Below are 26,483 nucleotides of genomic sequence, written 5' to 3' on the forward strand. Positions count from 1 at the left end.
AATAAACAATTGTAAAACACCTATAACGAAAATCTTAAAAATCACGCACAAGTTAAAAATTACTTGACTGAAATAGTCTTTTAGAAAGTAAACATTTAAAAGGCGCGCACAGCACACGCGAGGTTCAGAATGAAATTTCTTCAGTTTTTCAGTCTACAAATAAATAATTTCTCAGGCAACGTTTTTTCTTTCTTATCATTAACTAATTTTATTTAGTTTTTATTACTTGCACCCAGTTGACTCAAGCACAAAAAAAATCATAATTTATTATACGCTGGACATTTCCTTGCTTGAGTCCTCTTTAATGATTAAGTTAAGATAAATTGACGCGCCATAGGCGTAAACTTGCCACAATGAGTTTGAAAAGAGATAAGGGTAGATTAAAATACAGAGTTTTTTTTAATTGTCACTAAAAAGAACCATGCTCTTCCAAAAAAACAAACAAAAAAAAACTGGCAAGTTTGTGTAAAATAGCGTGAGCTTTCTGACGTTTTTCTGTACCTCGTTGTGGCATGTGAACCTCATATCCTCGTTGCTTCAGTTACAAACGGTTACAATACTGGAAATTGAAATATTTAACGCATAGCAGTTTTCACGCTGCATTTAGTCGTAGTGTGTGCTTCTTCTGAGTTTTTGGCACTTGTACCCAACATGTCATGATTTGCTACCATGCAATGTCAAATAAAGCATTGTCTATTACATACAGTTGATCTGTACATCTGGAGGGAAAGAGATATCCACTTATAAAGTTGTGATCTCTGTCTGGTTGTCCTTCTGAGCGTGTTGTGCATGCTGATTCCCAACTGACGCCGATCTTCCCTTCGTGTTAGGGAGTTTGTGGTCCTTTTTCCATTTCATTCTTCTGTTCTGAAACCAGATTTTAATCTGTCGTTCAGAGAGACAGAGGGTGTGCGCGATCTCAATGCGACGCCGTCTCGTTAGATACCTGTTAAAATGAAACTCCTTCTCTAGTTCGAGAACTTGCTGTCTTGTGTAGGCTGTCCGAGAACGTTTGGGTTCAGGTCCTGTGTAATCCGGGTTGACTGAGAAAGACAAAAACACACTTCTGTTAGAAAAAAAAGGAACAAAAAAATCGCTCATTTGAAATTTTGAAAAATAAAAACAATGCCCGCTCGTTTGAACTTGATCGAACAAATTCTCAGAACTCGTCTAATTTTAGTTTAGGTGCATTAATTAAAGTTCATCATTACTAAAGGATTCAGTTCAAAGCTTCGGGCCAAGTGGACTACAGTAGTGGCCAACACAGCTAGCGGCCTATTTCCTAAGCAATAAAAATTTATGGCTGGTGTAATTGGCGGCCCCTTCAGAGGAACCCATAAATATTTCACTGAATGGTTTTAACTGTGGCTAAAACAGCAGAACAGGACTGGCCTACAAGAGAGTGAATCTTACCCGTAGTAACGTGCACTTTCTTCATCCATGGGTAAACCACAGCAGGCTGCTTGGCTGTTATCCCGTTCTGGCTCTTTGTGTTTTGCGGTTGTCCGGATATTTGGACCGCGGGACACTGCTCAGTCTGTGCGGGGAAAGGGTTGTGTTGGCCGGCTTGATCCTGCGCTTGACCCCGCTGCTGAACCGATGAGCCCTGGACAGTGTTACAACTGTAAGGCTGCTCAGAGTAGTTTGACCGTGAGTAGAGTCCGGGATGCTGGAAACCAGTGTCCTGCGACGGACTGTAGTAGCCCGGGCTCTCTTCAGGTATATAGCTGGTCTGAGAATATTCCTCACAAGGAGGAAATTTTGGATCCACATACTTGGAGTTCACCATGTACGAACTCATGGCCATTAATTTCTGAAGGTAGGAAATACTAATTTTTCTCGAGTTGTCTTTTTTTCCTCCCTCCATAAAGCCCTCCTACTTGCTGTCAACTGAATAAAGTTAGGCTACCATGTGACCAGCTCGGCCAATCGAGGTCGAGGGACTTCATCAACAGAGAAGAAGCTGTGCACACCTAGTAGTGATTTTCACAAACTTCACATTATCTCTCAATTAGTATGGTGATAATATAATATAAAATTGAACTGATTAAATACCCGGTCTGTGTACGAAGAAGAAAAAAAATTCTTTTGAGACATTGTGGGCATGGGAGGATCCCACACTCTTACAAATAAAGGTTATTTTCTGACATCAAGAGTTCCATGAAGAACATTCAACATCTATAGAATCTTTATATTCCATAAACGGTTCTTTATAGTGGAAAATGATTCTTTGCATTATTAGAACGATCTTCACAATAAGAAAAATAGTTATTTTAAGAACTGTTCACTGAAAGTTTCTTCTATAAGTGAAAAAAAAAAAAACTTTATTTAACATATCATATGAAAGCATGCATTTGCACCACATATATGTGCATGAAGCCCAATAGGTAAATTAATATTCAACTAAGCTAAATCAAACTCAACCCAAGTGGTGAAAAACAAAACAAGACAAAAGATAAAAAACGGTCCAAGGCACAAAAAGAGTCACATAAAGCCAGCAGACAATTGCTGGAGAGCGTCTTTGTCATGTAGAGGTCACTTAGAAGTTACTGGAGTCTCATCATTCCAGCGCTTCTCATCCTTTCAGCTTTCTGTATAGCGCGCCCTGGTTCGCCATCAATGCGCGTGCCAATCAATAATCAAACACCACAGAAAAGACAATAACCGCTTGCCAGTTCTTAAGGTAAGACCAGGGGCATAGCACATGGATGTGCAAAGTTTGTTCACATCCATACGAAATATTGCTAATATTATTTAGTGCTCTCTGTCCTACAAGAAAGGCACAATAGTATTCGGCAACACTATTCTTACAGTAGTAATAACAGTCAATTACGTGCAAGTAACCCTGAACCAAATCTTAAATTACACACGCACTATAAACACTGTAATAAGGATATCTTAAAATAAAGTGTATATTCTATTCTATTCATATGCACACATTTTGTAAGATTCAAAAATGGTTAAAGAGACTTGTTTCAGTAAGAACAGGTAGAAGCGTGTACATGATCAAAGCTTTCCCCGAGTCCAACCACATAATCATATTATGTAATTATATGCGTCTTCATTGTACGAAAGTGGTTCTTCGCTGCCAGCTGCCATTTTCCAAATCACATTGCATAGTCTATATTGCCCGTACATTGGATGGCAAAAGCATTCAGCGGTCGAACAGTCAAATAAGACGAAGTTCTTGCATCGACCATATACTCCCCTAGAACCGAATCTGTGACTGTCAGTCTTTCACACAAATTCGGTTCTACAGGGTATATATAGACGACGACATGTATTCGCTCAACAAACAAAATGTCTAAGAAAAAATAATCTATATAGCTACAATGAAGCCGTTATTCTACCTCAAACATCAAGTGTTGCGAGTGTTTCTTCAAGGTTTGCCTTGATTTAAAAAAAAAATTAAAAAAAATAAAAGTTCCGTACTTTTTCCAATACTCTTTTATTAATGTTTTTAGGAGCAAAAAAATCTCCAGAAAGAGGCCCGCAGCTCAATTTTCAGACCTCGTTTAGCCTAATGCGTTCATATTTTTAGAGTTAACTAATCTAACCAATTCTGTAACTAATTATTTAATTCTTTAGGCCTATCTCTAACAACACCACATGCGCAATATTCATCCAGATCCAGGTATACGGCTTTAGTGCCAGATGCTGTCATTGATCAGGTATAGCCTTAAACCGTGTGCTGCACGTGAAGAAGCACATAAAGGAAGGCTAGAGGTCGAGAGGTCAAGCAGAATCATTTACAACACACATCACAAAGTTTCATTATTTTTGGTATGGCGACAGCGGTAGCGGAACAAGAAGAAAAGTTCATGGATAATACATGACCTTCTCAGATAAGCAGCTCCTGTGGTCATTCCCACCCGCTCACATATAATAAACATAGGATCCGTTCAAAAATTACGAATCAAGAACGCTCAACATTTTCCCGCGTAGGAATTGAACAGTTATCTATTTTTATTGTTACTTCTTTAAACAGCGATGTTAACTTCAAGTTCGTTTCGTATAGGAATTTACCATAATTTCCTTAAAACAAGCAGATTAAAAGTCGAATGGATTTGCATTGATTTGTTTGATTATCTGTCAGTTAATTTTGATAAAATATTATGGATTATGATTTTAAAACGTACAGATGATTATAGCATTTTAGAACAAAATAATAGACTATTGATTTAAAAGAGATGCAATTCTTTCTACTTTTTAGCAGGTAAAGCATGAGTGATATTAGCTGTTTAATATAGCAATTAATTTTTGTATGCATTTATATTTACCAAGCATAAAGACAATGTGCGTTTTAATAGCCTACGTGTTTTTGATTTGCATTAGTTAGACAGCGTGACCCGTGTTTCACCTTGCTTTGCGACTCGTTCAGGCGGGTCAAAGCCGAACAACTGATGAACTAAAGAACCAGAGTCAAATCTAATTTTAAATTAAATATATACATTTTTTTTATATAGGCTACATGTATGTGATTCCCATGCATGCACATGATCCAGATGATATAAAGCGTTTAAATTATTATTTCCCCCCATGCTACGTTAACCAAGTTACAGATTTATTTTTGTATGCAGATTTGTGAGACGGTCTTTCTCAATTAATCGAAATTTTTGCATTGAGTGAATTATTTTAAATATAATGAAAATAATTCATTAAGGGAGAAAATAATTCGACAGTTTCGCTAAAAACGAATGAAATATATAATTTCGAAACTTTTAATACAAAATATATTGATTATTGATCACAGAATGTAGGCATAGGCTTATATTTTAAACTTCATAAGCTATTAGACTGAAGTTTGATTTAAAATGATTTAATATAATTTCGTTGTTTCACTGACATTGTATTGTTGGAAAGCAGTGAAAAACTTATGTATTTTTTATATATTTTTTAACATTCACATTAAATTGCAAAATCTGCAATTCTGAATTCAGTTAATTTAACTGAACAGGACTTTCGAACTTTTTTCTGACCAGCCATTGATTCAGACATGAAAATTAAAGTAAAGTATGAATGGTAGGGTCAAAATGAGAGTTTCTTTGCTTGGGGGCGCTAGAGAGCTTGTCAATAAAAGCCAGAAAACTCTGATTATTGTAGAGTTCACTTACAAGTCACGAAAGCGCGTGCATCGAATAACTGATCTATATTTACATGAATGCTATGGTACACTATCTAATAACAACAGAGCGAAATACATACAGGTGCAAATACATAAAAATAATTTGCCAATTCAAAGCAAAAAAAAAACCTCATGTTCAAATTGTTTCGACATAAATGTGTGGTAATCAAAAAACAACTTCATTTATACCAATGTGCATTTCACAATCACATTTAATAAGCGGTCTATTTTACTCTCTTCCTATTAACAAATAATGAAAAAGTAAAGAAGTTGTACAGTAAAGTATAGTCTATATCGAAAATAAAGGAAAAAATTGAAAAATGCTGATGCCCTCGTATCAAAAATGTGTATTTTACCTTCTTGAAATAATAAAAATAATATTAATAATAGTAAAAATAATTTAATTCATACAAGCCAAGCCCTGGAAAGTAATCTTTCATAACGTGACGCCACATTTGCACCAAATCCGGACTACTGTATAACATTTACGTCATCTTCATCACAACCTATATTTCCTCCAGTTATCCAACCGCCCAAAACTGAGCACAACAACCCCAGAGGAGTTCACAGAAACAGATCAGAGCTGGTTTGGTAGATACAAGACCCCAGTAAACATCATGGCACAATCCAACACGCGCAAATTCAGCGACGCTTCGCCTGTATCCTGACGAACACGAGCTTACCTCGAGAAGCGCATATATCCATGATCTGACCGCGCGTGGAGACTCTTTCCTCTGCAGCGACTCTGGGATCTTTTCCAAACCGTCTGAGCGACCTTTCTAATATACAATGTGAATTATATTTTGGCTTGTCAACTCCCTGGCCATAAAACAAAGTTTAATGGTATCACGTGCTTCCCCACAGCCATTCATGACAGCGCGCGGGTGCCATAAATAATCCTGAAAGTTGCACTTATTCAATAATGGCGATTACTCTGATCTCAGGAGGAAATAAAGACACGGGGTTCAATTCACATTCACTGCACTCACAGGGAAAACACACTGTCGAAAAACAGAGTTTATTTCTTGTAGACTAATGTCTGCTGTGTGCCTTATAAAATAATAGAGTTATTTGGTGAAGCGTATTCGTGTGTTACTTCAGTTTGCTCGTTATTTTGCTTCAGGACAAATGAGGTGTTTGTGAAATCTCTGACGTGTGAACTAATGGAAATATTTTTCTGACTGTAAATTTTTGAGAGGAAATAAAATAGTGCCATATGGCGGGTTGTCGATTTATGTGAAGGCACAAATGGCCACTGGGAAAGCTTCCGCATAGATTATTATAAAATTTACTGAGAAATGTTCTCAACACTATTTTTTTTTTTTTACAGAATTTAACATTCAATTCAATATTCACCTGAATATATTAGCCTACATTTCACTCAATTAACAGTTAAATGCATTTAACATGTTATACGTGCATGGAATTCACGAGTGTTTCGCGACTTCAAACTCTATCACAAATGTTTCATAATGATATTTTATAGGCTATTTTTGATCGTCTTTTTAAAACGTAAAACAACATTACGTCAACACTGTAATGCGTGGATGTGAAAATTATTAAAATAATAATCAATAATTAAATATAATATTTTTATATAAATATAATAATTCCGACTATTCTCACAGTTCTTTTTTATTTCGTTCTAAACAAAAAAGCACAATTTCTACCAGTTAATAAAGGAACTGTGTGACTTGTGTCACATGACTGCGACAACCAATCATAGTCACAGGAAATGATCTCAAGGACAAAGATGCATAGAGCGGACAAGCAAGCGCCCGAGTGTTAGACAACAGCGCCGCCTGCCGACCGAAGCACACACTGCATCGCTGTTCGGGCTTTCTTTTTTCTTTCTTTTTGCACAGCTGCTCATCAACTATAAGAAGGTTTTATTTTATTTTAGATATAGAATATGCTTTATATAACACATCACTGTTCAAATAATGCATGAATAAATAATACAATTTATATAACTGACACATTTTACAGAGCATAGGCTATTTATTATTTAATATTTAGACAATAGATTTGCGTTTAAATCCTAACTCTAACTCTTTAAATGGTGTGGTTTTAAAAGTTCTAGACAATATAAATTGCATTTCAAGTTTGTATTGCAGGATTAGATATATTGTTGAGAACTAAGTGAACTGAATGTGAAGCTCGTTGCATGGACTCGTTCAGGCTCCTCTAACTCTATCTGTTTTGCCGCATTGCAGTGAGGTTGTAAATACCTCTGCCTGTCAGCTGACTGTGAAATACTGTCTTTGTCCCGCTCAGCCTGTCTCTCCCTTCCCAAAAAACTGCGCCATTCTCACGATTAAGGGAGGCATACATTAAAACGCACAACTCCACCGTCCGCCACAGGTTTCCAAACTTTCCAAATCATCATTTTATATTGTGGATCTTTATTTTCATGCGTAGATTAATTAGGCTATATATTAAATAATGACACCTGAATATATAAGAATCATTATTTGTATGCATGCAAAAATTAATTGTGTGTATAATAACGTCTGAATAATAGCTGTGAATCATTATTTTTATGCACAGATTAAATATTCCTATTTCTACAGCCATTCAACTCAAACTTCATTATTTGATATATAACTAATCTGTGGATAAATGTGACACTGGCGAAATAAGCTAATAAAGCATTAATTACAATTAAAAAATCACAAGAAGGGTCTGTCATAAAATAGTGTTAACTTGTAAATCCATGAATCTGCGGTTGAATAATCATACACGTAACTACTGAACTGTCATCATTTGAAGGTTTGCATTACTTTATTTCAGAATTTTTGAAGATTTGCTGCTTTGAACGACAACAATACTACTAATAATAATGTTAATAGTATCAGTTATTGGGAAGTATGAATTCATTCGTAAAGGTTGATGATTTTCACATTCAGATCAAATAAAAAAATGTTTAAAAAAAATCCGTCAGCCTTTAAATAACTATAAATAGGCTACAATCTTCTTGCTTTTAGTGCAATCCAAAATTAACTACACTCTAAAAAATGCTGGGTTGTTTTAACCCAATTTTGGGTCAAAAATGGACAAACCCAGCCATTGGGTTACAATTTTAAATTACATTTTTAACCCAATGTTTGAGTTTGTCCATATTTGACCCAAAAATTGGGTTAAAACATCCCATCATTTTTGAGTGCAGCCTAATTGAGTTATCTGCAAAAACAGTAAGATGGTTTTTGAAAGATTGCTAATGCCGCCGTCACAGTCTGAAATTATAATCGCAGTAACATGCTGGTCCTGTATCTTCTGACTGACACGATAGCATATTCAATCTTATGAAATATAAACTTACCCAACAAAGCCTTATAATCCATGTTTTCCTCCTGTGCTGCTGCTGGTTTGAGATCAGTCGTCCAGTGCTGTATTGGTGCACTGTTTAAAAATGCAACTCTTGAAGCCGTCTAGCATCTGATCTGACAACAGCCTGCAATCGGCCTCGAGTTTGTCTTCTCGATCTCTAACACAGATAGACATGCACGGCAAAAAAGAAAGAGAGAGAGAGAGAAAATATATGACAACACTGAATTTTGGATTTGGAGCCTTTAAGCCACAGAATGCAGTGGAAAAGTCGCTTGGGAAATCAGGAAAAGGGGTCACGAAGACGTTTGCGTCCTGCACATGACCAGTGGCATCCAATGACCGTCGAAACAGGATCATAAAAACATCTATTGCAAAGCTGTAAATTGTCTTCTAACAAAAGCGAATCTGGGCTGCCGAAAAAGCCTCTAGTTTTTTTGCGCATAATGACTGAGCCAGCTGCACTTCCTCAGCAAAGAAAATACAGTCACAGACATCTGTGTGTGTGTGTGTGTGTGTGTGTGTGTGTGTGTGTGTGTGTGTGTGTGTGTGTGTGTGTGTGTGTGTGTGTGTGTGTGTGTGTGTGTGTGTGTGTGTGTGTGTGTGTGTGTGTGCGTGCGTGTGTGTGTGAGAGATAGCAAGAGAGAGGGAGTGAGAGAGAAACAAATAAATTACAAACACGTAAAAACATTCTTAATATGCTGTTTCGAATAAGTGAAATAATTCAAATGAATTTAAATTAAAATAAGCCTAGCTAAAAATTGAAACTGACCTAATTAGCTGCAAAAACACGTGTCCCTTTTAAAACAAGAACCGTCGAAAAATTAAAATGAACGACAATTTCACGTGCTAGTCAAGTCTGAGTTAATGCGCACAGTAGATTTTATTAAATGTGAATACGTATGCATTTCGAATCGACACTAAACTAAATACATATGAAATGCCTTATTTTTAAAATTTAAAAAGAATAATAGCCTATAGTAATTGATTATTAACCTATTTATTTCGTAAACAGCAACAATGCACAGTTCTTACAATCTGTTTGAGCAAAACGATGTACGAATAAATCAGCAATAGATTCAGAAATGTAGATTGTTTGTCGGCGTTCGAAATTTAAACACATTTGCCACTTTTTGCTTGTGGGTCAAAACGACTGATAGCCTATTCTAAGACGGAGTTTTACAGTAGATAATAGATTACCTATTTTTTATTTTTATTTTTTTATTTTTTTATTTATTTATTTATTTATTTTTACCGCAAATAATAGGCTAGCGAAGACCTTATAAAAATATTAATAAATCATTTTATTCGTGGCTGATAATGGGAAATCAAATAACACGCTCAAAAATAAGTAGGCTAGGTTATAGTAGCTATATGCTACATTCATTATTGGCCGGTATTTGTAATCTAAATTAGCTTATTGACCTTATTTGGACACATCAGTTAAAATTTGCAATTTTTTAACGTGAGATGCTATGTGTCACTCAATAAATAGCATGCCTGCATAAATAGGCTGCATGCTTCTGAACATGCTTTCCGTAGATGGACAGACCAAGTCGTACGAATTCGACGAATGATTAAAAAGTGGCTAATTCGTAACAATTCATACGACCTCACTCGTACGAATTAATACGATTTTGCTAAATCGTACATATTTTACGAATTGGCCAATTCGTATGAATTCGTACGAATGACCTACCCCTTACCCCGCCCCTAAACCTAACCATCACGTGGGTTTAGACAAATCGTACGAATTAGTACGAGTGAGGTCGTACGAATTAGCCACTTTTTAATCATGCGTCGAATTCGTACGAATTGGTCGTGAGATAGTGTTGCGACAGACGTATCTTTTTCGCACATGTATGTCAACAGCAAGAATTATACATAGCCTATATATTTTTGCGGCTCATTTGTTTTGATTTTTCCTAAGTTTTTTAAACATTGTTTTATTTTATATACTTTCTTTTTATGTTCGAAATAAAGATTTCAAATTCAAATGTAAAATTGTATTTACATTTTCTATAACGAGGAGGTATGGAGATGTGGTGGGGGTCTTAAAAGGGAAAGCCTTTATAATCAAAGTAATCTGAAAACAGATTTTATGGCAGACAACCTTGAAGTTTCATCAAGGGAACATCTGAGAGACGGGGGCGAGCGCTGATTTAGGTATACTGGTTCCGAGCCAGTATCACTACTGGGCGATTTACAGGCTCGGTGTTGCAGCGACCCGCTCGGCCTTTCGCGGTGTCGTAAAGACCCGCTGTCTGAGAAAGTTATCGTGTGCGTAAAATAAAGAGAGGTCGCAGTGACACGTAATTCCAGTGGGATTCGCCTGATAACTGGCGCTCTGTGTCTGGACTTCCCAAACAGATGAAATGACTGCATCAGTGCAAATACGCCATCGCATGCCTACCGTTCAGCGTCTTGTGGAAATGTTGATCCGCAGGAGAAAATACTTCGCCCACTGGTCGACAAAGTGAGAACTGATGGTATCAGATCGTTACTTATTTATGCCAGTGGAATCAGATATGATTGAGAGCTGCTGTTATTGAATAGTGTAGCCTGTTTGCTGAACAGGCCCAGAGCCAAATCCATCGGTCAGGGTTTCTCCTGCATGACCCTAAACGCGCTTGCTTTTAGTTGTACCGCACATGACAGGCAGGGAGGGAGAGGAGGGAGAGGGAAATTAGATTAACTGTAGCCTGTGTTTTTCTCTTTTTTCCGTTTGGGGTTAGCGAAAGTCTTGTTCGACATATGTTTACATTAGGCCGACATTTGCGTTTATTAATTTAGGCTACTTCTATAATAATAATAATAATAATAATAATAAGAAGAAGAAGAAGAAGAAGAAGAAGAAGAAGAAGAAATAAGAAATTTTACACTATTTTGTTGAAACATGAAGTACCCTAACCGACAGGCTTTTCACAATATAATTTAACGTGTAGCTAATATTTCAGATATAACAATATTTAAAACTAGGTTACATTAAGTTTTTAGTTGTTTTGTAACAAAGGCGTGAATAGCCTATGTATATGCATATTATTTATACGCTATAACAACACAAAACAAGCATATTAACTGTAAAAATGTAGGGGTGTTTGTCGTGCGTGCGTGCTGCTTAAAACAAATAAAACCGGCGTTGTTATATTTATATGTTGCTGTATGTTGTGTTGAGTAAAGCTCCCGTTTTTACTTTTCATTTCTAAATGGCCCGGACTGTTCTGATTTTCCTCCTGATGATTCAAGTTGGATTGTACATTTTCATTCGAAAGGAAAGAAACATCAGGTCAAAGAGAAAGTACAGAGAAATAAGCTGTAGAAAACTCGCTTATAACATTTTAACTCTTTTAGCTCAGTCGTTATTAATAAACTAGGCCTTTTCATAACGTTTTATCAGTTGAGCTGAAATATATTTGCCTACACAGTGCTCCATGCTGTGATAAAATGAAGCTGTCCAAATTCCTTTGTTCTTGTCCTTTTCTCAACCCTATCTATTCAGAACAGACCCTGTAAACTGCTAAACTGGGCGCGTGTTTGAACTGGGCGCATGATTGTCCCGAAATTTGCCATTCCGGAAGCAAATGAATTTAGATACTTGAATGATCGTGTTTTAATTCTGATGATGAAGCTCATGTTAGTAAGTGTACGGGCACACAGTCCTATATTTTCACAGAACAACTATGCCCTCTAGTGGCAATAATGCGCACCCCTGATTCATTTAGCAAAATAGCGGGATGCGTTCATGTTTCTTTTTTTTTTTTTTTTTTTTTTTGCATTCGCGTTTCAAGGTATGTCAATATATCTGTTAATAATCTATGAGTGTTGCAACGAATGCATGGCTGAAAATAATTACGTTGATAATCCCTTCTGCCTTTTATTGTGACATCAAAAACCATTGTCAGCTTTAAGGTTGTGGAAAAGCATTTCGAGAATAAACGTGACTTTCAGAGTAGGCCTACTGGGGGGTCGATGCCGCTTTAGTCTCACAATCAATACATCGACCAGACGCCCCGCAAAAAAAGTGTCTACGTTTTTGTGTGCAAGTACAGACACAAAGACACAGTGAGGTTAGTTTCAAAGAGAAGAGCAATAACAGGCCTATACCATAAACTCATTTAGACCAGACGTCTAGCTCTTCTATAGCTTTATTGGACCCAATTTCTTCCTGCTCTAAAGCAATTCTTGGTACAGGTTTGACGATGAATTGGGGTTCCTTGCAACACCTTTTCCTAATCATAAACTTTTTTTTTCCCCCATTCAATATTCTCTAACAATGAACCTCTAGTTTGTGTTCAGCATGAAAGAAAATGAGGCTGATCGCATAACATTGAAATGTAAAATGTCATTACATAAGCAGCATGCATGTCGAACTTGAAATTTATTTGTAAAAATTGGTCTAAAAAGAAACATTTTATCACAGTAGTGCACGAGTTGAGTATTCAACAAAGCTTGTCTACACCCAAATTCACTATACAGCACTGAAGACAATTGAGCGTCACTGTGACCAAAATAAAAGACATAAAATAGACCAAAAAGGAGTTCGTTTTACTTACATAATTTAAACATTTTGATGCCAACACGCCAACAAAATATTCATCGAGAAATACACTACTTTAGTAAGGAGAAATTCGAAATGAGGGATTGAACACAAGATGTGCAATTTAAAAAGAAAGAAATTAAAGGCACAGTAAATTATTCATGTGGCTGCATGGGTGAAGAGGTTTTGCATGCATTATGGACAAAGATCAGCCTAAGAAATGATAAGCAAAGACTGACGCTGAATTTTACTGTGCAAAAAAAAAAAAAAAACTTAGATCTTAAAAGAAATACTGTATGGTTCTGGGAAATAGATTTTAGGGCGTTTTAAGCCAAATGTAACTATTTTAGAAATCGTTGTGAAATATTCATAAGTCACTCAAATAATTATTTTGACTCAGAGGGATATATATATATATATATATATATATATATATATATATATATATATATATATATATATAATTAAATAGAATATATGCCAATTCAATCTTGAGTAGCTCAACAACAACAACAACAAAAAAAAAATCACAAAAATTGTATCCTAATCCAAGGATATGTTAAAGGGACGCACACTTGAAGCACGCTTTGCACTAAGGATCTTTACCGCTCCTCTCTCGGTTCATCTTCTTCATTTTCATTCTTCTGTTCTGAAACCAGATTTTAACCTGCCGTTCAGTTAAACTGAGGATTCGAGCGACTTCATAGCGACGATCCCTCGTTAAATACATGTTATAAAGGAACTCCTTTTCCAATTCCAGAGTCTGATATTTTGTATACGGACAACGTTTCTTTCTTGTTGATCTCGCATGGATCCAGTTTGCAGCAGGGTTGCCTGAAAAGAAAGAAACAAGCTAAAGAAAGCATAATAATAATAACAATGTGAAAAGAAAACCATGCACATAAGCTTAACTTCCACAAGAAAGGTCATGATGACCATATAAGAAACGGAGCTATACGTTCAAATTTAACCATTCAAATATTGTGTAATTGATGTTAAACATTAGTGTGAACGCAATTATTTCCAAAGTTTATTTTTTTAATGGCCACTACACCGATGAAGGCCAGTGGTAAGAGGCCGGACACTTTTATAGGTTTGTAAAACCTCCAGTTTAGGACAGTTCGACAGTTGTAAATCACAGGGCAATTCATTTTACTTACTTGGGTCAAGTTGTTGTTGTTGCTGTTTTTCGTCTTTAGGTTCGGCGTGGCTCGAAGTATCATTTTCAACTCTTTCTTCAGCAGTTTTGTCTACGGATACAGCGCTGCCACGAAACTCGGGAACCACCGGCGTCTCTGCTTCAAACGAGGCGCTTTCAGTCCTTTTCGAGGGTACACTTTCAGTCTTTGTACCGCTGAGCCGAGCGTTGGAGTGGAACCCCGATAAAGAGATATGGTTCGCGACTGGCTCTATCCAGGAGCGGACGTATCTGTTGTCAGAAAGATGGGTCTGGTGGACGTATGGATGGTAAATCCCGGAGACTGCAGCAGGAGAGGACTGATGAACCGAGGACCAGGACGCTGGGAACACGGCTGACTTGGGAGCGAAGCTGCACGAGGAAAAGTCCGCATTTTCACCCACACCTGACGGCCTCGCGGTGTGTGAACCCTGGACATAACGCGCTCCGTACACATCCTCCGTCTCGTGCCCCATAATAGAGTCCACATAATAGCTACTGAGAGTTGAACTAGTCGACATTTCTGGATCCCTTCGAACACATATAAAACGTTACTCTGTTTCCGAAACCTTGCCTCTGAACAATCATAGTATTTTTGCTGCCTTCATCTTCAGTGATTGGTTGCATGAATCACGTGATCATATTTACTAATACAGAGAGTAAATCAGTCCTCTGATAGCGGTATGTTTGATTTTGTACTCTTAAAAAAGACAAGTTATTATTTATCTGAACTAGAAGTGATATTCTGCATTCACATTTCTTTAAATTACGTCTGTTTCTTTTTTTTATAACAAGGTCAGATTAATGCACCCATTTATTTGCACTCACTATTACCATAACAAACGATTCCAGCCGTGTAAAATCTTGCACAAATTTCGTCATAAGGTATGTCATAGTCTTGCCTTGTAAAGGATTTTATAGAGTACCGAGTTGCAAGTCCTCGTAAAATAAATGTAATAACATGCTGTAAAACAACGAACCGCCACAGCCACACATATTCTCATATTTTATAAACTACTTTAGTGTTAAGATCTGTTATGCGGTTTTTGTAAGTTTGATGCTGACTGTGAGGTGTTGTGAGATTGACACAGAAATAAACATTTGTATATTTTTGGTACTTATTCAAAAGAGAGTCATAGTATTTTATGTGTATCAATAAAGATTTTATGAGGTGCATTTGATTATGTATTAATGTTCCCTTAATAAAACAGACTCTTGGCATTTCAAAGTGTCTTGACCTACGTGTTTATCATTAATAACAATAATAATGTAGCAATATTCGGATCTTTTTAGAAAATGTAGCCTATTTCGAGATTGAATTACTTACGGGAAAATGTTAATACCAAAATAATAGAAGTTTGTATATAGATAAAATAGAATAGGTCATTTGTGTAAAAAGGGATTCAGTCAAGGGAAATGTAAACACAAGGAAAATATAAAATATAGACAATACATATATATTCCTAATTTGAGAAAATAATTTCTGAGAAGAAAACAACGAGGTGTTATGGTAGCTGTTTGTCGACAAGTTGTCATTGAGAGCTCAGCCGTTACAATTTCGGTCAAAATGATAATCTGTGTTTCCATCTGTGACCACACTTACACATCTGAGCTTGTATGACATTGTGTTTGTGTGCGCACAGAGAGTGAGTGGGCGATGCTAGAAATATACTCTGTTTAGACGCGTGATCGGTATTAAAAGACGAAAATAATTAGCCTACATCGGCATGACAAATTTTAAACAACATATGAATTTTTAAACAACATATGTTATGAATTTATGAGATGACGGAACAAATCATTTTCACCTGAAGTCTACCAAACGTCTGTGCTTCTGGTTTGCCTGATTTGTATTTTTTTTTTTTTTTGGCTTATCATAATTAGAAATTTGGAATATTGACGTTTGACGTAAGGTTATAGGGTTACATTTGCGTATTTTGAATTACCTTGAAATAAAGTTTTATTTAGAAAAAAAAATTGCGGCTTACAAAAACTTTTTTTCAGAACATAACAGTCCATTTTGGTAATCAGAACATTTCATTTTTCAAATTAACGTCAATTGACATGTAGGCTACCCATATTTATAAAATAGTTTGTATTTGCTAATTTATCTTTGAAGAAGGAAAATATATTTATCCTTGTAATTTATCTTTGGTGTGTGTGTGTGTGTGTGTGTGTGTGTTTGTTTGTAAGGGGGAGGGGTGAAACATAGTTTTCATTACGCTGTTGTTTAGAAACGCTGTACCAAATATTACACCAAAACACTATTACGACATTATCAATTTATTAGTCCACTGACCACATGCCACAAACATGCACTTATACAGACATATTTAAACATCTATTATACAGAAATCTATAAACGTAATTATTTCAAATAAATGTACGTTTTCATTGGAGAAAGAATGGGAGATCTACACTTTCAAATGTGCTTTCATGTCCAAAGTCATGGCTTTTTGGCGCCACATTTTTGCTCTGTTCCCGCTAAAATGAAACTGCTCGGAACAGTTTCTATAATCTTCTTTTATAAATTAAGACCGTACACCACTTTTATACCCTGTGAAACATATGAAATTACACCAGGCTTCACATTTCAAATGCAATCAAAGATGTAGCAACAAATGACAAGTATTCAGCAACGATCACAACATTGGAACGTGAAAGTAGCCAAAACAATGCACACTGCCCTCATGTCATCATTTTACGGGAGAACATAGAGACTGACCGAAATGAAGGGGATTAGTGTTTGATCTGCACTTGTTTGGATGTTCACGAAAAAGTGAGATTGGACGTCAGTTCACGGATGCGATTTTCTCGACTCATCTTCTTAAGTTTCATCCTGCGGTTTTGGAACCAGATTTTCACTTGTCTGTCAGTAAGGTTGACGCTTTTGCTTATCTCTAGACGGCGCTCCCGAGTCAGGTACATGTTGAATAAAAATTCTTTTTCTAATTCCAAGGTCTGGTGTTTTGTGTATGGACATCTTTTTTTCCTTCCGCTCTTCGCGGTCAACCAGTTGCTCGTCGGTGTGTCGCTTTTGGATTCTGCAAAAACAAAAGGACAGAATGTCAGAAGATAGAATCAGGGAAAATGGGACACGTTTTCTTTCAACATAAAAACATATACGGCTGCCATAATTAAACCTACACTTACGTACTGAGTCAAAATATCTATAATTGTCCATGTGACAGTTACCACTATATCCAAGTGTTAGTTATCTCTACAACGTAATTTCATTGAATGCATTTTAATGTTTTGCTTCTGTTGTTTGCGTTTGGTTAACACAGGATCTTGTCTTTTTATACATACCCTAAGCCATTACCTCATTTATAACCAATGCACTTTTAAATGCAGTTTTCAGATCCTGCACCAAATAGGACTTGACTATTGAGCTCCTCAGTCAGTATCAAATAAAAAGCAATGAATAATTTCTACATCAAAAGAACATTCATTCTCGTGCTGAATGGATTAAGTCGCAAATACATTTCACCAATGCTGTTCTTAAATTGACCAAAGAAGAATGTCAAGTCACTTGCAACAAAAGGTATTTGATGTTAACGCGCCCTCGCAGCGCCGTTTCCTGTTAGAGCTTTTACTGCAACCTGAGAAAGACTCCCATTAAACATTACGACTTTCGGGCTGTTTGTGTTTTATATTGGGTTTTATGATACTAGAGCGTTCGCGTTGCACCGAGACGCGATTAATCCGTTTATTGTACTCACCTTTGCTTTCTCTGTGAGGCAATTCAGGGCTGGAGACAGACGCCTCAGTTGAGCAATGCTTCTCCTCCAGCGAACTGAGTTTGGGATCTGGACTCTGCGCCGGGGAAGAGCTCCTTGTGTCCCGATCGAGCGTAAGCTTCTTTTCCACCTCGACAAAGGGCGTTGACTGCGACTTTGGAGTCACCCTGTTCAGCTGCATTAACGTAGTGTTTGGGCTCATCGTCTCGTTGTCATAGTCCGGGTTTTTCGCCGTCGCGTAAGTTTGACTTAGTCTGAAATATCCAGGGACCGGGATCTCGGGACTCTCAACGGAACATGATTCGGGGATCAGGTTGGAGTACGCGGGTATCTCAGACGAACTGACCTTTGCTCTCTTGTCGGAGTACATACAACAATTAGTCTCTTCTTTAATGCTTTGTGAAAATGTGCAGGTGGACATCTGGTTGAGCGGTTGCTCTAATCGGCAGGACCTGCTTGGATCTGCCCAGGTATCAGTTTGAGGTATGTACGAGTGGACGTTCATGCCCATGTTTTGGTGGTTTACTTCCCCCCGTTTGCCAAGAGACGGCAGGAGTCCACAGGTTTGCATTCCATAGGTTCCCATTTCTGCAGTGGCTGGCATGTACATGTTACTGCTGGAATAAAAATCTGTTCTGCACGCCCCAATCAAGGAATCTACCAAAAACGTGTTTGCAGCAGGAGAGCTGTTGGGAAAGGACATTTTGGAGAGTTTCTTTTTTTTAAGATGCAGAGAAGTGTCCTCTGTAAGCTGACATATCTAGCAAAACAATCCCTGTATAACCAGCGAGTCTCTCTGCAACCACATGACACTCTCACCAATGAAATTTGAAAATGGCCTTGAGACGCAGGCTCTTCCCCGTCACGTGGGCGCATTGAAACATGATTTGAAGTTTCAGACGTGGTCAACAGCGACACCTAGAACAAGGACTTGAAATTGGTTTCAAGACTGCCGAAAAAACGTTGTTAAATCCATTTCAGGATAACATATAAAATGAAAACTTGCACTCATATATAGGCCTGCTGTTAAACAAAGAACCAATAACAAGGATCATAATTTATAGCATTTAGCACAGTCTATTTTGTATAGCTACCTTTCATTTCCATTCAAGGTCAAGATAGGAAATGTCTGAAGATTTCTCGTAGTTCACGAGGCAAAATGCAGAGGACTATGCAGAACAAAATGAGCCGGTGGACGCGGGCCTAAACACCGCTGACTCGATTATGATTGAAAAACAAAATTGTGATTCATCCTTTCTATGTTCGATTTTGTCATGAATTATGTTTTAATAGACACAAATGCTTTTGCATGCTTTGCACATTGATTTTTTTGTTGGATGCAAAGGAAATTCAAATGTTATTACTACTTAATAATTCATGTAATACCTTGATTGTTGTTTGCTGCTATTTTCAAAATTAAATATGATTGTTAAATCATAGCTAGTCAGTGCTTTTTATCAGGAACAAGTTATCAGTCACATTATCATTATTAGGATGTAAAGTATTTGTTTCTATATTTGCAAAATATAGGCTATAGCGCAAGTCAAATGTTTAAACGATTTTTCTGTTTTGTGCAATTAATGCAGTTCTTTCATATATGAACAGAGTGGAGTTTATCAATTCTTATGCTATTTGTCTTGTAAAATAGTCCGATATACTGTGGTAAACGCATTTACACATTGACTTTAGAAATGCGTGCATTTTCGCTCAGCGAAAACATGCTATATGCATCATTATAAAATTATTGTGAGAAAACACGTAGAGTATATTATTCCTAATAACTAAATACGTAAATACGTTTGCAGAATTTAACAGCATTTATAAAGGATATCATATTATCTCTGCTTAAGAAATGGATACATTGAAAATGCACAAGGAGAATTAAATGATATTGCTATATTTATATGCCATCGAATTAATCATTTGTTACAAGTGTGTAATATATCGTCACAAACCAATCATACCAATAATAGAACAAAATTCTAAAATATCAAGCTATAATGAGTCAATAACTATTTTATAGAAATCTTGATTTTAGGTAAACGGGCGCACGGTTTCTTTACATAATTTGGATAAAGCATAAAGACAAAAAAGAACGCATGCTTCGCGCTAAATCATGGGTTTCCTCCTAAAAATAGCAAGCTGACAAATCTTCCAGATAAATAACAAATAAACAAATAACAATCACTGCAGAGGACTGACATCTGAAAACACACATAAACACCAAGCAGGAACATAATAGTCATATTAGTATAGTGTTCACGATTAAACGTGAAATTATTAAACTATTATGCTAAATGCATAAATTATCTGGGTTATGCAATTATAAGCAAATACTCTAAAAAGCCTATAATTACATCTTCAAAAGAGTTTTTTTAATTTGTTGGTTCACCCTTATGTGTAATACATATAGCATATATATATATATATATATATATATATATATATATATATATATATATATATATATATATATATATTAAATAGATAAACGATAAGTGGATGTAGAAGCGTGTACAGTTTAATACATTTCCTAAATAATTAGTGGACTAGCTGTTATCCATGTATCATTTGAGATATTTAGAATATTTAATTGTATTTTTTGCCTGCAGTCTTCCAGCGAACTGTTTAGGCTATAATAAAGCTAAAAGATTGTCAAACCCTTACAAAATCTGTCTGCCATAATCGTTCGTAATACGATTGCTATATTAAGGATAACAACAAAAACTACAAATAATAATAATAATAATGGTGGTGGTGGTTGTGTTAATGTCTCTTTATCGAAAGTCTCTTTATTTTCTGTTTCCAAAAAAGGGAACCGTAAAGAGGCACGCTAACCTCAGAGACTATGAAGAAAATGTTAACTGAAATTGTCTCCAACTATGCAGATGAAAATACCCTCCGTACGTGACTAAAATATATTTTTTCGGTTTTCAGGATATTCTGAGATACGATGCAACAGGGTAAATCTAATTGAGAATAGGAGTGAATCTCAATAATAACAAACCGCTAGTAAACGGGCATAAAAACGTTATAGATTAGATCACACAACTCCGCTCTCAAGATCATAGTCATTGTTTTTGAGGAAAACTACACTTGGATTACACACAGCACCAGGTCCAATCATTGCTGTGAGTTCGCCCTCTCGTGGCTTCAAGTAGTATCAACAAAATATACATAGCCTAAATAAAGGGTTTGTCTATGTTAAGATATTATTACAGGCAGAGTAGTCTATTATAAAACTCACAACAATACAGTATTAATCAACACTATCTCACGACCAATTCGTACGAATTCGACGCATGATTAAAAAGTGTCTAATTCGTACTAATTCGTACGACCTCACTCGTACTAATTCGTACGAGGTTGGTATTAATATGTAGGCTAATTATAAACGCTAAGAGATTTGGGAAACATATAGGAAACAAAAGCTTGTAAGATTCTCCGTTTGCCTCCAAAATATCAGGTTTGCCTTTACAGCATATTCTGATTCTACAGAGGTATCCGCTTCTTTACTGGCCTATGTCCACTGATATAATGACAAATAATTTCTGCACCAACAGTCTTTTGGGAGCTTTTTGGTTCTTATAGCATAATCTTAAGAAAACACCACTGAGGCGCTCTAAAACGTTAAACAGTCAGGACGTTTACTGCATTGTTACCCTTGCCTAAATCCCCTTTGTTGGAGAAAACATTATGGAGGATTTGACATGGTTGTATTATATGGTTTTATTTTACACAGCATTTTACCAGGCTTAACGGCGGCTATGTGCAGTATTTAAACTATAGTATAGGAGGTATCAGTGAGAAGGCCTTTGAAGGCAGATCAGTGGGATTGAGGGGTTGCGGCGGCCATATTGGACGTGCTGCACTGCGGCGGCTCTGAGAGGGCGTAGTTTTTCAAAGAGAACCGCAAAAAAAGGTGCCTTTACTTATTCGATAAGGTTAAGGGTGACGACCTTGACATTACAGAAGTTCAAATACAATATTTCATTCGACGTTCGAAGTTGTTGACGAAATCGAACTTTGTAAACCACTGTGTTCAAGACGGTTAGTGTTCACGTGCTATATTTTACGTAAACAGACAAATGAGCTTGTCGAAATGGGGTGATGTCTAACGCATAGTAGTTCAATACGAAGACTAGTCCTCTTTTGTATAACACGCCTATTTTTAGATTTCCACTCTTATCTGTTCACATAGTAGCTACTCAGTTCTCCTCTTTCTAGACAGAAAAAAAGAAAACATCTGCACCCTTTGTTTTTCAGGGCAAAGTCACAGTTGAAGTGGATAGAGGGTCCAATAGCCCCAATTTAATTTACTGCCCAGAGTTTATTGTACTGTCTAGACTGTTCAAGGTTTAGTAAATAGCCTTAGTGTAAAACAACATACAAGGAAAGAAATTTGTCAAAGACCTATGAAAGTTTCCATTGGAAATTGATCTCTCTTCATCTCACTTTCCTTCTTCATCTGTAATAATCGAAAACAACATTCATCTGGAAAACTAGTAGGCCTAACATTTTGAAATGCAACACTGTAAAATAATTCTATTTATGCCTAATAAAAAATAAATAACTGTTAAATAATGCATTCTGCTGCGCGCACTACCATACAAACAAAGAGACGTCACAACAATTAATACAAATCTGCAAATAACTTGCTGTATTTTTATTTAATACATAGATACATTACATGCTTCAAACGAATAAATGCATACACAGTTCTAACTCAATGTAATTACGTATTGATTTGATGTAATCAAAGGTTGCTTACAATGTGAGAATGCAAAAATACAATAAATAAATACAAATACAAAGCTACTGAATTCCAATGGCATTATCACAGAGTATGAAGAGATTGTCGGGGTACCTGTTCCTGATAACTGATCATTTACCTCACTGCGGATACATTGTGGTAGATAGGCTAATTTGTGCAGAATTTTAATTGCGGATAAAATTCATTTTAGATAGCAAGTATTTTGCATAGTAAAATACAGCGTTGACGTGAAAATAAGTCATGTGTCCGACGAATGGATGATGTCCCACAATCATGACACAATAGGATAGCCATCGTCTCCCGAAGCGGCAAGTAGGCTATACATCATGACTTTCAGAACAATGGATTTCCAGTGAAATACTGGAGACGGTCTCGGTTCATCTTTTTCTCTTTCATCCTTCGGTTCTGGAACCAAATCTTCACTTGTCGGTCTGTAAGACTGAGCATTCGTGACAACTGCAGACGCTTCTCTTTGTTTATGTACACATTGAAAAAGAATTCTCGTTCAAGTTCTCGGATCTGGTATTTTGTATACGGGCACCTCTTTTTTCTGGACTTTGTTGAACCTAAAAAAAGAAACGCAACTTGATTACATTGCAATGAATTTGAACTCTACAATGGCAGATGAAGTTCGAGTCTATCCGAATACTAATGCCTAATTTGTTTTCATTTTGTTTAATCCGCATTACACAGACAAAACAATCGGAAAACGAAATTATGTTTACACAGGCAATACAACGAGACAAACACTGCTACATTAAATACACACATGTCATGTACGCAAACGACCCACAACCGCTGGCACACACACACACACACACTCACACACGCTTCACGTCCAAACACACACACGCACGCGCACATGAGTAACCCGTCCGTGTATTTTCGATTTGATTAAAAGTCTTTCACTTTTGAGTTAAAATCTTTGGTGATAATGTTGCATAACACTGAATCAAGCGACAGCCCGAAGGCTTCTAAAATAGAAGAGGCTTTCTAAGAAAGTGCGGTCTTTCTCGATTTGAATCGCGACTATCATTTCAGTCTTTACAACAGTTCATAAACGAAATGTTTTGAGTAGGCTAACCTATATGATCCGACGAAAGCGCCTTCCCCATAGTAAACATTTTTACGAGTGCAAAGAGAATCTTACAAGCTATATAAAAACTTTTGCATGCGTATAAAGTGCCACATAAAAGCTTTAGGGTAGACTGAACCGTGTTAGAAGCGTGAACCTACTTGAGCCGTTGTTTTTCTCTTCATCGCAGGTTGATATCGAGGATTCCTCCTCCAGGGTTTCCGAGGGGTCTTGCTTGGTCTGGTCCGCGCTATCTGTAGACACATTGCATGCAGCATCTCCGGGGACACTTGTATCTGGCTTTTGTTCGGACTGCTCAGGGTTGGGCTTCTCCGAGTTAAGCCTAGTTCACACTACATGATTTTAAAATGTTGGGCTGAACTGTGCAGTTCACATTACATGACTTGCTCTCAGTGAAATCATGAGTGTTCAAGTTGTTTAGCTGTTCACACCACACAACACAACGTGATTGATCCACAACAGGAGGTAACTCACTACACGAGTTAACAACGCACTACATAGAGATACAACCACGATCGGATGATAAGAGCATATCATTTGTGACTCAATGAGAGCTGTTTCAGTACTATAGTACGGTCTAAATCCTGAAAATAATCAAACAAATAACGAGTTGACAACAACACGATTCTATCTGGTCTAGAAACCATGTTTTGAACGAAAAACCACGCAATAAAACGAACCAGAAATGACGCGAAACTACAGAGAAGAACACAACACGCGAATATGGACGTCAGACAGAAACTAGAGCTGCACACTGTTTGCTCGACGATCTGCTCTGAGAAAAAAAAATGCAAAAAAGAAAAAGTAAGATTTACCTGGTGTCCTCAACCCATGCGTTGCTATGATTGGCTGTACTCATGACATCACTGAGATTGAGTCGCGCGACTGCTCGAGATATCTAGCAGGCTAGATATTTTTCTGAGCTCGGTGACCTGTCTGCGAGCTGTCTGCGAGCTGTCTTTGATGCGTTGTTGGCTCTTTCACACTAACGGATTGGCGAGCGTTAATCGTCCGCTAATCGCCCGCGATTTGCACGCGATAACACCCTGACTTGTCGGCGACTCAACGATTTGCAAATCGGGCTTAAATCGGGCTTAAAATCACGTAGTGTGAACTAGGCTTTAGCAGTCTCAAAGAACTGATCAAATTCTTGTGGAAGTACCCCGTTTCGGCCGACGTTGGTGAAGAAATTGCACGAGGAGCTATTACCACCGTGATGGTGGCTATACACGGAATCGTTTTTGAAAATAATTTCCGCTCTGTTTGTTGACTGTAGGAGATCTCGGTGCATTATCTCCTCCGTTGAATAGTACGAAGCGTAATTGCCCCTGTAGTGCCATTTGCTCGGATGATCCAGTCCATAGTCCCTGAAAGTCACTTCACGAACAGGTTGGACTTGCGCTATGTTCGAAGAATAGGGGAAATTTACTTGACACGACGTTGTTTGTGGTAAAAACGATGAGACCGACGAGAAATCATGAACATAGTACGGTAAATACATATTGGATGCACAGTTGCCGCGATCATCGTAGTCGGTCATTGCTCGCTTTAGCCTTAGAGAGGAAAAATCGTAAGCTTGACTGTTAAACTTTGCCCATCTATTGCACCATATGCGTGTGGATAGGACTCGCGAGGAAGAAAAAATCGGAAACGTACGCTGACGTGCAATTCATCTTGATCGATTCTTGAGGTAATTGTGTCATGTGATCCGGTAAAAAAAAATTACCATATATCAATATCAGTCATTAAGTGAGCGACTCATAGGTAACCGCATGAGGCAGGTCATTGGTTGCCTACATTTTTGAAACTCCCATGTTAATTCCCCCATGTGTTGCAAGGCATTAGTAAACAATCACAGAAATACCACGTTTAATATTTTGTTTAAAACCATGCAATGGGTAATTAAATAAAAGACCTTCATCTCAACGTTAAACAATGTTTTTCAAATGTAAAACATTAAGTTGAATTATTCAATTGCTTTATTTTTATATTTTTCTAGGTTTCCCAACCACTTAACCTCACGGCCGAAAGAAAACTTTGACTATGAAGCAAAATTGCAATTTTTTTAGTCTCTCCTTACAGCCAACTCGGAAATTTAAATTTGCAAGCTTTAAGTTGAAAATGCACGGTACATTGTTAAACGCGTTTTAAGCGTGTGTTATTATAAGAATTGGTTCATCTCTTTTTTTAAAGCTGCAATATGATATTTTACTGAAATTCTAGGAAATGTAAAGTCCATATCCTATTATACCTTAGGCTACATGAGACATGCCATAGGAAATTATGAAGAGAAAAGAGAAAGGGAAAAAGGAAAATACGATTTGAGAGGTGAAACACAAAACGAGAGAAACGTAAAGCAGTTCATCAAACATAACTATTTGTTGTGATGCAGCGAAAACATATTTTCTGTTTATTCTACACAAAAGACTCTAAAGAAGTCTAAAGTCTAAAGAAAGTAAAAATTTAGTCACGATATAAACAATGTACAAGAATGCTTTTCCAAAAAAAAAAGACAAATGGCTACGTATAATTTAAGTGTAATAATATTCAAAACTGTACCTTTCTGTTTTAGCTTCAAGGAAAATCTGCATTTTGTCCGATTTAGTATTCCAGAAGTAAAGCTTAGCGAACACTGTTATTAAAAGGAAGAGATAGACTGATTCACACTGCCAAGTACAAAACAACTGTTCTGGCTTTGAACGTCTGT

The 26,483-nt window shown here is 36.9% G+C and overlaps 4 protein-coding genes across 4 annotated transcripts; all 4 read right to left on the reverse strand.

The window, feature by feature from the left end:
* Window positions 1-439: 439 nt before the first annotated feature.
* hoxd4a (homeobox D4a) lies at window positions 440-1,882 on the reverse strand. Its single transcript, XM_039647225.2, has 2 exons — window positions 1,414-1,882; window positions 440-1,043 (listed from the first exon to the last, which is right to left on the reverse strand). Exons 1-2 carry the CDS (start codon window positions 1,865-1,867, stop codon window positions 742-744), a joined length of 756 nt encoding a protein of 251 aa, XP_039503159.1. The 5' UTR covers window positions 1,868-1,882; the 3' UTR covers window positions 440-741.
* An 11,592-nt stretch (window positions 1,883-13,474) lies between these two features.
* hoxd9a (homeobox D9a) lies at window positions 13,475-14,780 on the reverse strand. The gene is made up of 2 exons (XM_039647224.2): window positions 14,150-14,780; window positions 13,475-13,823 (listed from the first exon to the last, which is right to left on the reverse strand). Exons 1-2 carry the CDS (start codon window positions 14,685-14,687, stop codon window positions 13,582-13,584), a joined length of 780 nt encoding a protein of 259 aa, XP_039503158.2. The 5' UTR covers window positions 14,688-14,780; the 3' UTR covers window positions 13,475-13,581.
* A 1,670-nt stretch (window positions 14,781-16,450) lies between these two features.
* hoxd10a (homeobox D10a) lies at window positions 16,451-19,420 on the reverse strand. The gene is made up of 2 exons (XM_039647223.2): window positions 17,889-19,420; window positions 16,451-17,210 (listed from the first exon to the last, which is right to left on the reverse strand). The coding sequence occupies exons 1-2, from the start codon at window positions 18,607-18,609 to the stop codon at window positions 16,936-16,938; spliced, it is 996 nt and encodes a 331-aa protein (XP_039503157.1). The 5' UTR covers window positions 18,610-19,420; the 3' UTR covers window positions 16,451-16,935.
* Window positions 19,421-22,549: 3,129 nt separating this feature from the next.
* On the reverse strand, window positions 22,550-25,497 carry hoxd11a (homeobox D11a). The gene is given in 3 exon segments (XM_089132974.1): window positions 22,550-23,246; window positions 23,917-24,098; window positions 24,892-25,497. Coding segments are annotated over 3 exon segments (840 nt in total). The 5' UTR covers window positions 25,317-25,497; the 3' UTR covers window positions 22,550-23,013.
* Window positions 25,498-26,483: the final 986 nt, after the last annotated feature.

Source organism: Pimephales promelas, chromosome 7, assembly GCF_988280905.1.
Source record: "Pimephales promelas chromosome 7, fPimPro1.hap1.1, whole genome shotgun sequence".
NCBI lineage: Eukaryota > Metazoa > Chordata > Actinopteri > Cypriniformes > Leuciscidae > Pimephales > Pimephales promelas.

What these genes read in the sequence shown, in the direction of transcription:
- hoxd4a (XM_039647225.2), bottom strand. Translation starts at nt 1,867, where the DNA reads ATGGAGGGAGGAAAAAAAGACAACTCGAGAAAAATTAGTATTTCCTAC. An exon ending in GAAAGTGCACGTTACTACGG is followed by an intron (nt 1,044 to 1,413) that starts GTAAGATTCACT and finishes TGTCTTTCTCAG; the next exon opens with TCAACCCGGATTACACAGGA.
- hoxd9a (XM_039647224.2), bottom strand. Translation starts at nt 14,687, where the DNA reads ATGTCGACTAGTTCAACTCTCAGTAGCTATTATGTGGACTCTATTATG. An exon ending in ACAACAACAACTTGACCCAA is followed by an intron (nt 13,824 to 14,149) that starts GTAAGTAAAATG and finishes CTTTCTTTTCAG; the next exon opens with GCAACCCTGCTGCAAACTGG.
- hoxd10a (XM_039647223.2), bottom strand. Translation starts at nt 18,609, where the DNA reads ATGTCCTTTCCCAACAGCTCTCCTGCTGCAAACACGTTTTTGGTAGAT. An exon ending in GCCTCACAGAGAAAGCAAAG is followed by an intron (nt 17,211 to 17,888) that starts GTGAGTACAATA and finishes TTGTTTTTGCAG; the next exon opens with AATCCAAAAGCGACACACCG.